The following is a 12,648-nucleotide window of genomic DNA, read 5'->3' as shown; positions in this document are numbered from 1 at the left end:
TGTGACTTGTGTGCAAAATTTGAAGTCATTCCGGATTGATTTGATGTGTTTCGGCACAAGATGTAGAATTTGAAAGTTCAAAGTTCATAGATTTTAATTTGAGGTATGATTCGTCGTTTTGATGTTGGTTGATATGATTTGAGGCCTCAAGTAGGTCCGTGTTATGTTATGGAACTTGTTGGTATGTTCGGACGGGGTCCCGAGGGGCTTGGGTGAATTTCGTATGGTTAACGAATCAAATTCGGACTTGGAAGAAATTTGGAAAAGTTCTGTCTTCTGGTGTGATCGCACCTGCGAAGAATTGGCCACAGGTGCGGTGCCGCAGATGCGACCCTTTTTACGTAGAAGCAGAGCTGGGATAGCCTGTGCAGGGCACAGGTACGAGCAAGGCTCCGCAGATGCAGAGTTGAGGAAGAGGCAGGTCCGCATGTGCGAACCTTTGAGCGCAGAAGCGCGACTGCAGGCACAATCCTTGGCATCGCAGAAGCGTTTATGGCTGGCCAAGGTGTTCTCGAAGAAGAGAGATTTTTCCCGCATAAGCGAAGGTCGCAGATGGGACCCCTTGTCCGCAGATGCATAAATCGCTAGGACAGAACCTTAAATTTGAGGGTTCGACATTTTCACCCATTTTTCGGATTTTGGAGCTCGGGTTGGGCGATTTTGGAGAGGAAATTTTCCATTGAATCTTCAAGAGAAATAGAAGGAAATTTCTATAATGTCACAAAATGAATTTTTCAAGTTTAAATACCGATTTGGATTCGAATTTGAGTGAAATTAGTATGGTTGAACTTGTAATTGGATGGGTTGTCGTATTTTGTGAGTTTCGTTGGATTTTGAGACGTGGGCCCCACAGGTGATTTTGGTGGCGAAATTTTGGATTTTGTGGAAAATATTAGCATTTTGATATGGAATTAATTCCTATAAATTGTGTGGAATGAATCAAATTAATTGTGGTAGATTCGAGCCTTTCGAGAGTTGATACACGCATAATGGGATTTCTGGAGCATTGTTTAGCTTGCTCGACATTGGATTTGGCTTGTTCGAGGTAAGTAACTCTTCTAATCTTGGAGTTGAGGGTATGAACCCTGAATATATGTATTTCATGAATTGTTGGGAGGTGATACACATGCTAGGTGACGGGCGTGTGGGTGCGCACTATAGAAATTGTAACATAATTGTTTATGTGGAATTTTGTAATTAAATAATCTTGGCATTTTCCATGCGGTTTTATGTGTTAAAGAAATTGAGCTGAAAAGTATAATAAAAATCATGTTGAGGCTATGTGCCAGTATTATTGGGACCCACAGAGGTTATATTGCTGTGAATTATTTGTTTTCAATTGAACATTTATACTCAGTCATATTCATGTCATTACACATCATATCTCAGTCTCTGTTGTTATTTATTGATACATCATATCATCATTTTTGGGCTATTTTTATGGCATTGTGAGCCCATGAGAGAGAGACTGGAGTGATTGATGACTGAGTGAGGCCGAGGGCATGATTGTGAGGATTATTATGTGGATCGGGGCTGCCCACCTGCAACAGGCCTTATAGGCTTTATTATATCACGTGAGTTGTCCGTGCAGCACGTGAGTTGTCCGTGCGGATCAAGATATTTTTATATCACGTGAGTTGTCTGTGGAGCACGTGAGTTGTTCGTGCGGATCCAGATATGATATTATAGCACGTGAGTTGTCCGTGCAGTACGTGAGTTGTCCGTGCAGCACGTGAGTTGTCCGTGCTTATAGCGCTTGGGTTGTAGGAGCCCCTCATGAGCCTGTACACACCCCCAGCGAACGTATACCGGTGAGTGATTGAGTGTGCTGAGCATAGTGAGAGAGAATGCGAGACAGTGAGATTTAGTACTCTGAGAGTGTGAGTACATGAGTACAATCTCTGAGATACATTGCAGTGATATGCACACATGACATACATGTATAGAGATGTATTTTCCTCACGCTGTACGGTTTCATATTATTCATGATTTCTCACACATGTTGACAGATGGGCATAGTGATGCATTTGTTTTACACTGGTTATCTGGAAAGAAAATGAGACATTTTATTTATTATTGAAAGGATTTTGGAAAAATTACTGTTTTCAAACTTATTCATAGTTTTGGCAACTTCGGCAAAAGATTTGAGTCTTCACTGATGGATTTGAAAGAAGAACTATTATTTTTTTTGAAATCATGATTTGACAAAGCATATTATCTCTGAGTTACTTCTGGTATTATTTGCTTTATGTTGTTATGGACTGTTATGGACTATTGGTTTTGGAACCGACCTTGGTGGAAGCTCGTCACTACTTTCAACCTACGGCTAGGTTTGTTACTTACTCAGTACATGGGGTTGGTTGTACTGATACTACACTTCTGCACATTGCGTGCAGATGTTGGCTGCTATTGTTGTTGTGCTTGATGGTTGCGGGATTTGAAGATGTACCTGCGTTCCTGTTGTAGCTGCCTCTTGTTCAGGGTAGCCTTAGATTTATAAAAGCTCTGTTTATGTATTATTCAAACAGACTATGTAATTAATTTATTTTCGCTTTGTATACTCTTTTCTTAGAAGCTCATGATTTGTACTACCAGTTCTTGGGTATTGTATAAGATTAAGACCTTTATTTACTTAAATTGCTTTAATAATCATTATTGAAATGGGATATTTGGTAATTGGCTTACCTAACGGGTTGGGTTAGGTGCCATCACGACTAGTTGGATTTTGGGTGACAATAACAATAAGTTCCCCATGGAGTGGTGAAGGCGGTCTTTTCTGCATCTTCTTCATCCATCAGAATTTGGTGATACCCGTCATAACAATCCACAAAAGATTGGATCTCATGTTTAGCACAATTGTCAACAAGGATATGAATGTTGGGTAAGGGAAAGTTGTCCTTTGGACTTGCTTTGTTTAAATCCCTATAGTCAATACAAACTTTGATTTCCCCATCCTTCTTTGGCACTGACACAACATTTGCTAGCCATGTAGTGTATCGGACGACCCTGATCACAATTGCACTTAGTTGCTTCGTGATTTCCTCTTTAATCTTATCACTCATGTTTGTCTTAAACTTCCTTTGTTTTTGTTGGATTGATGGAAAATTATGATATGTGGGAAGCTTATGAACCACTAAATCGGCACTCAAACCCGGCATGTCATCATACAACCAAGCAAATACATCTCTGTACTCGAACAAAACCTGAATTACTTGAACCACTAATGCTTATTTTTGTTTCTTTGGTTTCTTCAAGACTTCCCAGGTTAATTGCCACAGTTTCATTTAAGTTAGGCTTAGGCTTATTCTCAAATTGATCCAATTCCCTTTTTATTTCCTTAGAAGCCTCATCTTCATCATACTCAACTTCTTGATTCATTATTTTGAGATTAGACAACTTTTTAAGATCTGGGCATGAATTTCGCATGTATGTCATATTTTTAAAGTCAGCATTAACGAAACTAAAAATAATAAGAAATTAACAAAATTTAGGGAAAGGAAAAGCCAGAATTTTACTATGAAATTGGAACTTCATTTCATTAAATTTGAAATGATAGAAGGGTTAACATCAAAGCAAAGCAATTAAACTAAAATATCTGGATTACAACCCTTAAAATAATCCAAATACAGAAAAAGCAACAAAACAGAGTACCAAGATTTCTTCCTGATGGGAAGAGGAGTTGCTTCCAGTTGTTGAGTGATGTATCTGGATCAATCAACTGAACACTTGCACGGCTAGGCCCCTCACCAACTTGGGTCATATTGATCTCATAGAACATCTACTTGAGACCTTGGCAAACTTCATCAATGTCATCCTGAGTAGAAGGATTTTGGACTTCTTCAAATTGTGGCTTGACAAAAGAGCAGGCAATGTGAGGGATTGGTTTGGAAAAATTCCAACCATTATTTTACGGTTTTTGGCTCTATCTATGTCAGCTGGTATTGGTTTAAAACCCAAGCCAAAGGTATCTTTTTTCGAAAAAGGAGCAATGGGGTTCACAATTCCCTGCAGAGAGGATCCTAATCCTTTTCCTAGTTCATAGCCGTTCCTCAACATCTGCGAAGCTACCATCATAGATGTAGCTAAAAGACAGGGATGCAGAATTGGTTTTCCTTCTTCCACTTGGTCCACCTCAATCACCCCAAATACTTGATATATGATGGATTCACATCCTTCCTTGGCCTCGATACATGGAATGGACAGGTCTTTATAGACGGATGAATCGTCCTCCCCATAAATAACAATTTCTTGCCTATCATACTCGAATTTGACCATTTGATGTAGGGTGGATGGTACAGCTCTAGCCATATGGATCCACGGCCTTCCCAGAAGAAAATTATAGGAAATTTCCATATCCAACACTTGAAAGACAATGCTAAAATCAACCGGGTCGATTTTCATGGTGAGTTCGATTTCCCTAATAGTGTCTCTTCTTGAAACATCAAAAGCTCTTATGCTGACATTACTAGTTCGAATTCTGTTAGTGTCAATGTTCAACTGTTGTAGAGTAGAAAGAGGGCATACATCTACACTTGAGCCTCCATCAATCATGACTACTTTTACGTACTTCCCTTCACATTTGACCATAAGATGCAAAACTCTATTGTGCTCAGCCCCTTCCTTAGGCAAATCATCATCGCTGAAAGTAATTCTATTTACTTCAAAGAATCTTTCAGCCATTTTTTCTAGTTGATTCACATTTGTCTTTTCTGAGACATATGCCTCGTTCAGAGTTTTGATTAACACATGGCGATGCTCTTCCGAGTGCAAAAGCAGAGATAACAAAGATATATGAGCAGGGGTTTTCCTTAGTTGGTCAATGATTGAGTAGTCTTGCATTTTCATCTTCTTAAGAAATTCCTCCGCTTCTTTTTCTGCAACGGGTTCTTTCACTAGCAAGTGACTTTCCCTAGCTTGCTTAGCTTTTGTCAATTCCTCTGGTGAGTAGCACCTTCCATTTCATTTGCTTCTTCAACTATCTCTTTTCCTCTGTATGTCATGGCAGTCTTGTTATAATTCTAGGGAATAGCTTTCGTATTTGTCATTGGGAGTTGTGCAACATGTCGGATCACGACTGGCATTGTTATATTTCTCAAACCATTATTCGGAACAATCTTTTGAATGCCCCCGGGGATGTAAAGTTTGGGCCCACCCAATTGAACCTCAACCTTTTTTGTGCTTCGAGGGACATAGAGAATTGTTTTCCCAAACCTGCCATGTTCAAGCTAGAACTCGCACCTTTCACAATCAACGGTGCCAATTGCAGTGGGCTTACTATCAATTTTGGTTCTTTCCCTATGGTTCTAACAACCATCTCTGTCTTGCGATACTGCTTATAATCCCGATCATCACAAATCATCCCAACAAAATGTGTATTATTATGAGTTGGGGGTGGATTATTTGTGATATTAGGAGTATCCTTATTGTTAGTTACCACAATTTCCTTTTCTTCAATCAAATCTTCAATGGCTTTCTTTAACGTCCAACAATTTTTGAAACTATGACCTTGGGTGTTAGAGTGAAACTCACATTTTGCATTTGAGTCAAAACCTTTTAAAATTTGGATTCACATAATGTGGTATGATAGGTTCAAACAACCGCAACTGCATCAATTTTCGAAATAGGCTTGTATACGATTCTCCAATTGGGGTGAACTATTTCTTTGGCTCTTGTTCTCTCACATATTGAAAATCCAGTCGGAGTTGACGGGAGCCATGTGGAATCGGTGCCCGCCATTGTTGGTGATTGGGAGGCCTGACATAAGCCTGAGCATTAAACACGGTGTATTGTTACGGGGGAACTGAGTATCGGGGACCCTGAGACGGGTAGTAATGTTGAGGAGAATTGGATTGTCCTTGTTGGAAATGCACATAAGAAGGAACTATTCCTTTTTGAACTCCCCTGAACCCAGATGCCATCATAGATCATTCCTCCTTCTTTTTCCGATTTCTGAAACTGCCTGACCCACTATGAATTGCTTGTGTGGTCGCCTTAAGGGCTGCCTGACTCACATTTTTGCCTGACTTCATGCTATTCTCAACTATTTCACCAATCTTAATCGCCTCAGCGAAAGGTTTACCAATGGCGGCCAACATGTAATGGAGGTAATCAGGATCCTGAGCTTGGAGAAAATAGTCAATCATTTTTGCCTTTTTCATTAGTGGTTTGACCCTAGCAGCCTGCTCTCTCCACTTGATTGCATATTCTCTGAAACTTTCTATTGGTTTCTTCTTTATGTTGACGAGAGAGGAGCGGTCTAACACTATACCAATATTGTGCTGAAACTGTTGGACAAAATCTTGAGCCATGTATTTCCAAAATGTCGTGATCTATGAACCATTCTGAAACAATTCCTGTTAAACTTTCCCCAAAATAAGCCATGAGTAATTCTTCTTTGCTTCATGTTCCCCTTAATTGGTTACAATACCTCTTCAAATGGGCAATAGAATCGCCATGCCCATCATACTTGTCAAACTTGGGGGTCTTGAAGCCTGGCGGCAAATGAACATGGGGGAACATGCATAGATCATTAAATGAAACACTCTTGTGGCCTCCCAAACCCTGTATGTTTCTCATGGTTTGTTTAGGCTTTTCATTTTTCTGGTCATTTCCTCTTGTTCCATATTCTTGTCGGGCTTTTCGATCTCGATTGGGAATACGTTTTGAGGAGTATGCTTGTATGAATCTGGAACCTTGAAAGCCAGTTCTGGAGAGTAATGTTGGGCATCATAAGCATTCGGTTGTGGATCATTGTTGGACTTTTGTGAAAGAGCCGGTTGAGGAACAGTGAAAATATGGACAATGGGTACAGTAGGTAGGTCATTTTTGAGTAGTGCGGTTGGAGGACGTGGAATGGAGTTACTGGGGATAGTGGGAAGGTTAATGCTCGAACTGAATCTAGGTTGTTACAATGGATTACTTGTTATGGAGATGAGCACTTGAGTTGCAACTGGCACATTATGAAGATTATCCGAATGACCTAGGGGTAGTGAGGGTGGTGCCTGTCCATTCACCCAAGCCTGGTACATCTCTGCCAATTGTTGCTTCAACACTCTTACTTCTTCAACCAGTCCTGAACCTTGTTCGACCAATTGTCCATGGACATCATCATTATCTGACTCATTCTCACTTTTGTTTGTCATCCTACTTTTTTCTTTTGATCTCGTATTGTAAGGGCGAGTCGCCATTTTAAACCACAAACCGACCACCTCTGTTTTAACTTTATATTTACAATGACAAACAACAAACGTGTTAGAGTTAGGCATTTTGCAGATATTAATCACACATTGTATGTCATGCACCTAACGCCATTTTCATTTCTAAAATGATCTTGGAAGGATTCATGCTTCATCCCGACTTATTGGTTTATTTCCTCTTGAATTTTAACGCTCTTTTTTTTGTTTCCTCTTTTTTTTTTAATTTTTTCTAAATTTATTTTTTGCAGATTAATTATGGCTATGATCGCATCCGATGAGGAATGCCTACATATCATGACACCGCATGAATCAGACCATTACGTAGTTCAGGGGGGAAATAATAACAATTTTGATGATATTTTTTAAATTTTCTTTTTTTATAAAAATAAAATAAAACAAACTAAAATATTTTTCATTCATTTTCAATCAATATTTTATATACAATAAGCGAAAAGGAAATATATAGAAGCTGACTCTAAAGACATAAACATGACTGGAATAAAACAAACTTTAATAAGAATAAAAGACTCCAAATATAAAATTAAAAATGCGAAAACGAAAATGAAACTTAAACTGATATCATCAATGATCTGCATCTCTTGGCCTCCACTCTCCCCCCAAAGTTTCGTACAAATTCTGAAACACCGCCGACAACTGTGGAACGAGGGCACGTACCTGTTGACTAACTTTCTCATTGTTTAGATGACGATGATCATCATGAAAATATGATGCTTTCTATGCCAATCGAAGTACTTGCTCTCTGGCGTGCCCCACATTCACGTGATAATTCTGCAACCACATTTGTGTAGTGTTGAGGGTGTGCTGTCACAACCCATAATCGATTAAAGGTCGTGATGGCGTCGGACACTACTATCACGCAAGCCAACACTAAATACTTAATTCAGGTCTATGTTGGTGCTCGCAATTGCAAAACTTGAGCACCAGCAGTCTAATTTCAGTTCAAAATCATTTCGAAATATGTTCGGAACTCATCCGAGCCCTCGGGGCTCCAAACCAAATGTCTACACTAGTCTAAAAATATTATACGAACTCGCTCGCGATCAAAATACAAAAATAACATCTAAAACTACGAATTGAACTCTAAAACGCATGAATTTCAAAGTAAAGTTTAAGAACCTCTAGAATTACAAATAAACGTCTGAATCCAATCAAATCAACTCCAAACGATATCAAATATTTGTAGACAAGTTTTAAATATTATAACAGACCTATTCCAAGTCCCAAAATTAAATTTCGGGCTCCATATCTAAAACTCAACCTACGCTCAAACTTTTCAACTTCAAATTATAAAATTTTGACAAATCAACACAATTCAGCCTACGGACTTACAAAATTAATTTTGGGCATATGACGAAGTCCGAAATTACGATACAAAGCTATCGGAGCCATCAAAACATAATTCTGGGTTCGTGTTTCATAAAAATCAAAGTTTGGTCATCATTTCTAATTTAAATTTTTGAGTCAAGTATCAAATGGTCCAAATCAACCTTAAAGCTTCTCGGAATGAAACTAATCAACCCCGCAAGTCATAAAACCATAAACACACATGTTTGAAGAATAAAAAGGGGTAATGGGATACAATTACATAAAATGACCGATCGGTTCATTACACTACCAAATTGAAGGAAGTAAAGTATATGGAACTTATTATATATCAATATTTATTCCTTGTTCAATCTAGATAAAACTAGAACATATTATAATATAATCAGATAAAATTTGTAATACCTAGGTTACCCCAATAATGTTCTTTCTTCACGGAGGATATCTTATGATAATAACTACCATGATGCTTGCCAAACAATTGTTGGTCGTGACATTGATTTTGATAACAACAACATGAAAAATAATTGTCTTAGATAAGATTGCATTCACCATGTACTTTCCTCCTTTATAGCGTGGACAAACTCTTTGTCGTCATCTGACAAACCAAGTGTATAGCATGCATCTCTAAAAGTAGGAAGGTCAATTTTTTTGATTCTTCTATGTTTCTTGTAGGAAGTTGGACCTTTGATTATACATCGATTGTTTATATAAACTGAATGAAATTTCCAGTTTACGCTTTTCTAAGGCGGGATCTTGGCTCAAGGCTTGAACTTCCCCTACAATTTGTTTAACATTCTTTAGTGTCCTAATAGTGTTTGGAGTTAAGACTATCATGGACCTTCATTTATACGAGAAAATTAAGAGTTTCTAAGAACCCAATAATTTTTGGAACATGAAATGTTTTGGAAATAGAAGTCTTTTCAATTTCTTCCTTAATTTGTATAATGTATTTACACACTTCTAGAATTTTTAAAATTAGTTAAACTGTAAATAAATGAGGAAAAAACTAAATAATGAGAAAAAGGATAAAAGGCTTTTCTAGTAGCCTTTTAAGAAGTGGCAGAAAAAGAACATGAATATTATAGCAACAATCTCTTCATTTGTCCACAATTTCAAGTTACTTGAACTTGTGTTTTTGTAAGGACTTCATTCTTTTTAAAAAGCATAATAATGACCGGAAATTTCAGAGACTCAACATTACTGTCATGACAGTTTTTATTTATGATAAAGAATGATCATTTCCTCAAATTCTTCTTATGAGAGAAATGAAGAGAAGTTCGGTCAATGCATCAGTTTTTAAAGAATAATTTAATTTACTTTTATAGATATTTAATTAATTATTTATTGGAATGTAAATTTACTTTTTTGGTAAAAACTATTATAATAATTTTAGTGTTTAAACGAAGGGTAAACTTGTCTTTCAGCTTTTAATGGATATTTTGGTAATTCAATTTCAACTTTGGATCTTCCCACTTATAATAAAGTATGACTATAAATGTTATATACCTACTTTTACTTGTCCAAAAACTTTATTGTCTCTCAAATTCTTTATTAAACGATCCAATTTGATTTTGAACACATTACTTAAAATGTCGGGACGATCTTCCGGATTCAAGCCCCTGCTTTCTACAAATCTAATAATCTCTGGCCATATAGGATTTCAAGTAATTGTGATTAAATGACCAGGGTACCCAGCCCACTTGCATATTACCATAGCATCTTGATAATTCTAAAGCATATATCGTACACCCCCTGTAAAGCTTGAAGGTAGAATTATTCTTTTACCTTGGGAAGAAGGATCAATGTCTCCATGAAAAATAGCATCTTGTAAGACCATCACGATCTCATTTTCCCTCTGTAGGATGTCGTGACGACACCTAGTCTGTACGACTAGATAAGCCTAACACTTGCTAAAATGAAGGCCAAATTTAACCCACAACTATGAATTATGAAATAGAGATTTTCATACAAAGCTTACTATCCCAAAACCAGAAGTACAAGTCATAAGCTCTACTAAGTTTGCTAGCAAATCCCTAAATACAACTATTTCTGAATAGAAATAAAACAATTCAAGAATAATATCAGAAGGTGACTCCAAGGCCTGCGAACGCGACGGCAGGTTTACCTTGAGTCCCCATAGCAAAACCCGAACAGCTAGCTATTGGTCAACCAACTCCGAAATACCTGGATCTGTACAAAAATATGCAGAAAATATAGCATGAGTACACCACAACGGTACCCAATAAGTATCAAGACTAACCTCGGTGGAGTAGTGACGAAGGACAGCCAAGACACCTACTGGACTAAACAACCTAAATAAATATGAAGGTGAACTAACAGAGAAACAATATTAATATAAAGCTAAGTAGGATAAGGTACACAAAACAATACTAGCAATGATACACTAGTAACAACAATATTTAACACGAAGCACTCAATTGATAATGCTGGAGAGTAAGCTGAACACAGTCTAAATTCGATGAACCCAAATAAAGGAAAACCAACAACTACACGATAAGAACAACCTCTTTCACACCGAGTCTGTTCAAGCATTTCCACGAGGTACCGAACATCATAATCACAGCTAATGGGTCCCAATTCATGAACCCTAATCTCTTGGCATCTTGTGCCCACATTACAACTGATAATTGTACGGACGACTCACGTGCCAATTGAACAATCCTCACACAGAATGTATGTAGACAAGAGTACATATAATGGTCAATATCGTCAGGATTCATCTTCTAAAACTGATATGAGTGAATTAGTTATGTGTATGCTTGTGCAAGTGTCCTACCAAAATTCGACTTAACAAATAAGAGTAGACACAATGAATAGCACATAAGAAACGATCACCATGAAATATTCAATGTGGTAACGACAGCAATGAAGTTGAAGCAACGACAAGCACAACAAGATTAGCCACATACAACTAAGCAAACAGTGCAACACGGAGGAAGATAACTAATAGTATGCTAAGAAGATAACAACCAAAGACAAGTACAAAGGAATGGAGAAATGACAACAAGAACCCTCCCAAGGTACTACCTCGTAGACTCAAATCATCAAATGAATAAGACTTTCCTTATATTACTGCGGGAGCATTTATATTTAGTTTTAAAAATTCTTTTTCCCGAAATAGTATTCCGTGTTTTAGACTACCTTATCACACTGCATTGCTTCTAGTTGTTCCCCTACTAGCCACGTATTTTGTGATGACCCGTTAGGTCATCTAGATCTTTAACCCTTAATTCTATATTTTGAAATTCCAAATAGCTCCTTTCAACCTTCCCCGATTTGTGTGCGCATTCCGTGTCTTTTTCTGGAAGGCTTTTATGTGAAAAACTAATTAAAATGTGAATTCATGCCTTAAAAATTTATTTGAGTTGACTTTGGTCAATATTTTGAGCAAACGGACCTGGATACGTGGCTTGTTGGTGTCGGTGGGTCCGTATCATAATTTAGAACTTGGGCGTATGCCCGGAGTTGTATTCGGAAGTCCCTAGCTCGAGTTATCGCAATATGTTAAAAATTTGAAGTTTAAAGGTATAAAGAATTTATAAATTTGACCGAAGTTTGATTTTATGTCTACTGAGTCCGGATTTTGGTTTCGAAATGTGAAATAGGTTCATTACTATTTTTATGACTTGTCTATAATTTTTTGTGCAAAAAGGAGTTGATTTGACGTGATTCGGACGTCTGGTTATAAGATCGAAAGTTCTTACGTTTCCTTGAAAAATTCATTTGTTTTGGTGTTCGATTCGTTGTTCTAGGTTTTATTTTAGTGTTTTGATTGCCCGAGCTCGTTCGTATGATATTTTTGGACTTATGTGCATGTTTGGTTTGGAGCCCCGAGGGCTCGGGTGAGTTTCAGATAGGCTACAGAGTGATTTTTGACTTAGAATCATAGCTGGTGCAATCTGGTTCTGGTGCAGGTCTATGATCTCGCAATTGTGAGATCAGTGTTCACATTTGCGAACATTGTGCCTTCTGTCAGGTTTGCATTTGCGAACAAGTAGTTCGCATTTGCGAAGTAGTACCGGGGGAGAGGGGGAGTAGTTCGCATTTGCGATCAAAAGGTCACAATTATGGAAGTCCACGTTCG

At 37.7% G+C, this 12,648-nt stretch overlaps 1 protein-coding gene across 1 annotated transcript; it reads right to left on the bottom strand.

Moving 5' to 3' along the window:
* Nucleotides 1-5,924: 5,924 nt before the first annotated feature.
* Nucleotides 5,925-6,308, bottom strand: LOC138896228 (uncharacterized). The gene has a single exon (XM_070181015.1). The coding sequence runs from the start codon at nt 6,306-6,308 to the stop codon at nt 5,925-5,927; it is 384 nt and encodes a 127-aa protein (XP_070037116.1).
* Nucleotides 6,309-12,648: the final 6,340 nt, after the last annotated feature.

This window comes from Nicotiana tomentosiformis, chromosome 7 (genome assembly GCF_000390325.3).
Source record: "Nicotiana tomentosiformis chromosome 7, ASM39032v3, whole genome shotgun sequence".
Classification (NCBI taxonomy): Eukaryota; Viridiplantae; Streptophyta; class Magnoliopsida; order Solanales; family Solanaceae; genus Nicotiana; species Nicotiana tomentosiformis.
Note: the sequence above shows the minus strand (reverse complement) of the source record. Positions and strands in the feature narration are given on the sequence as shown.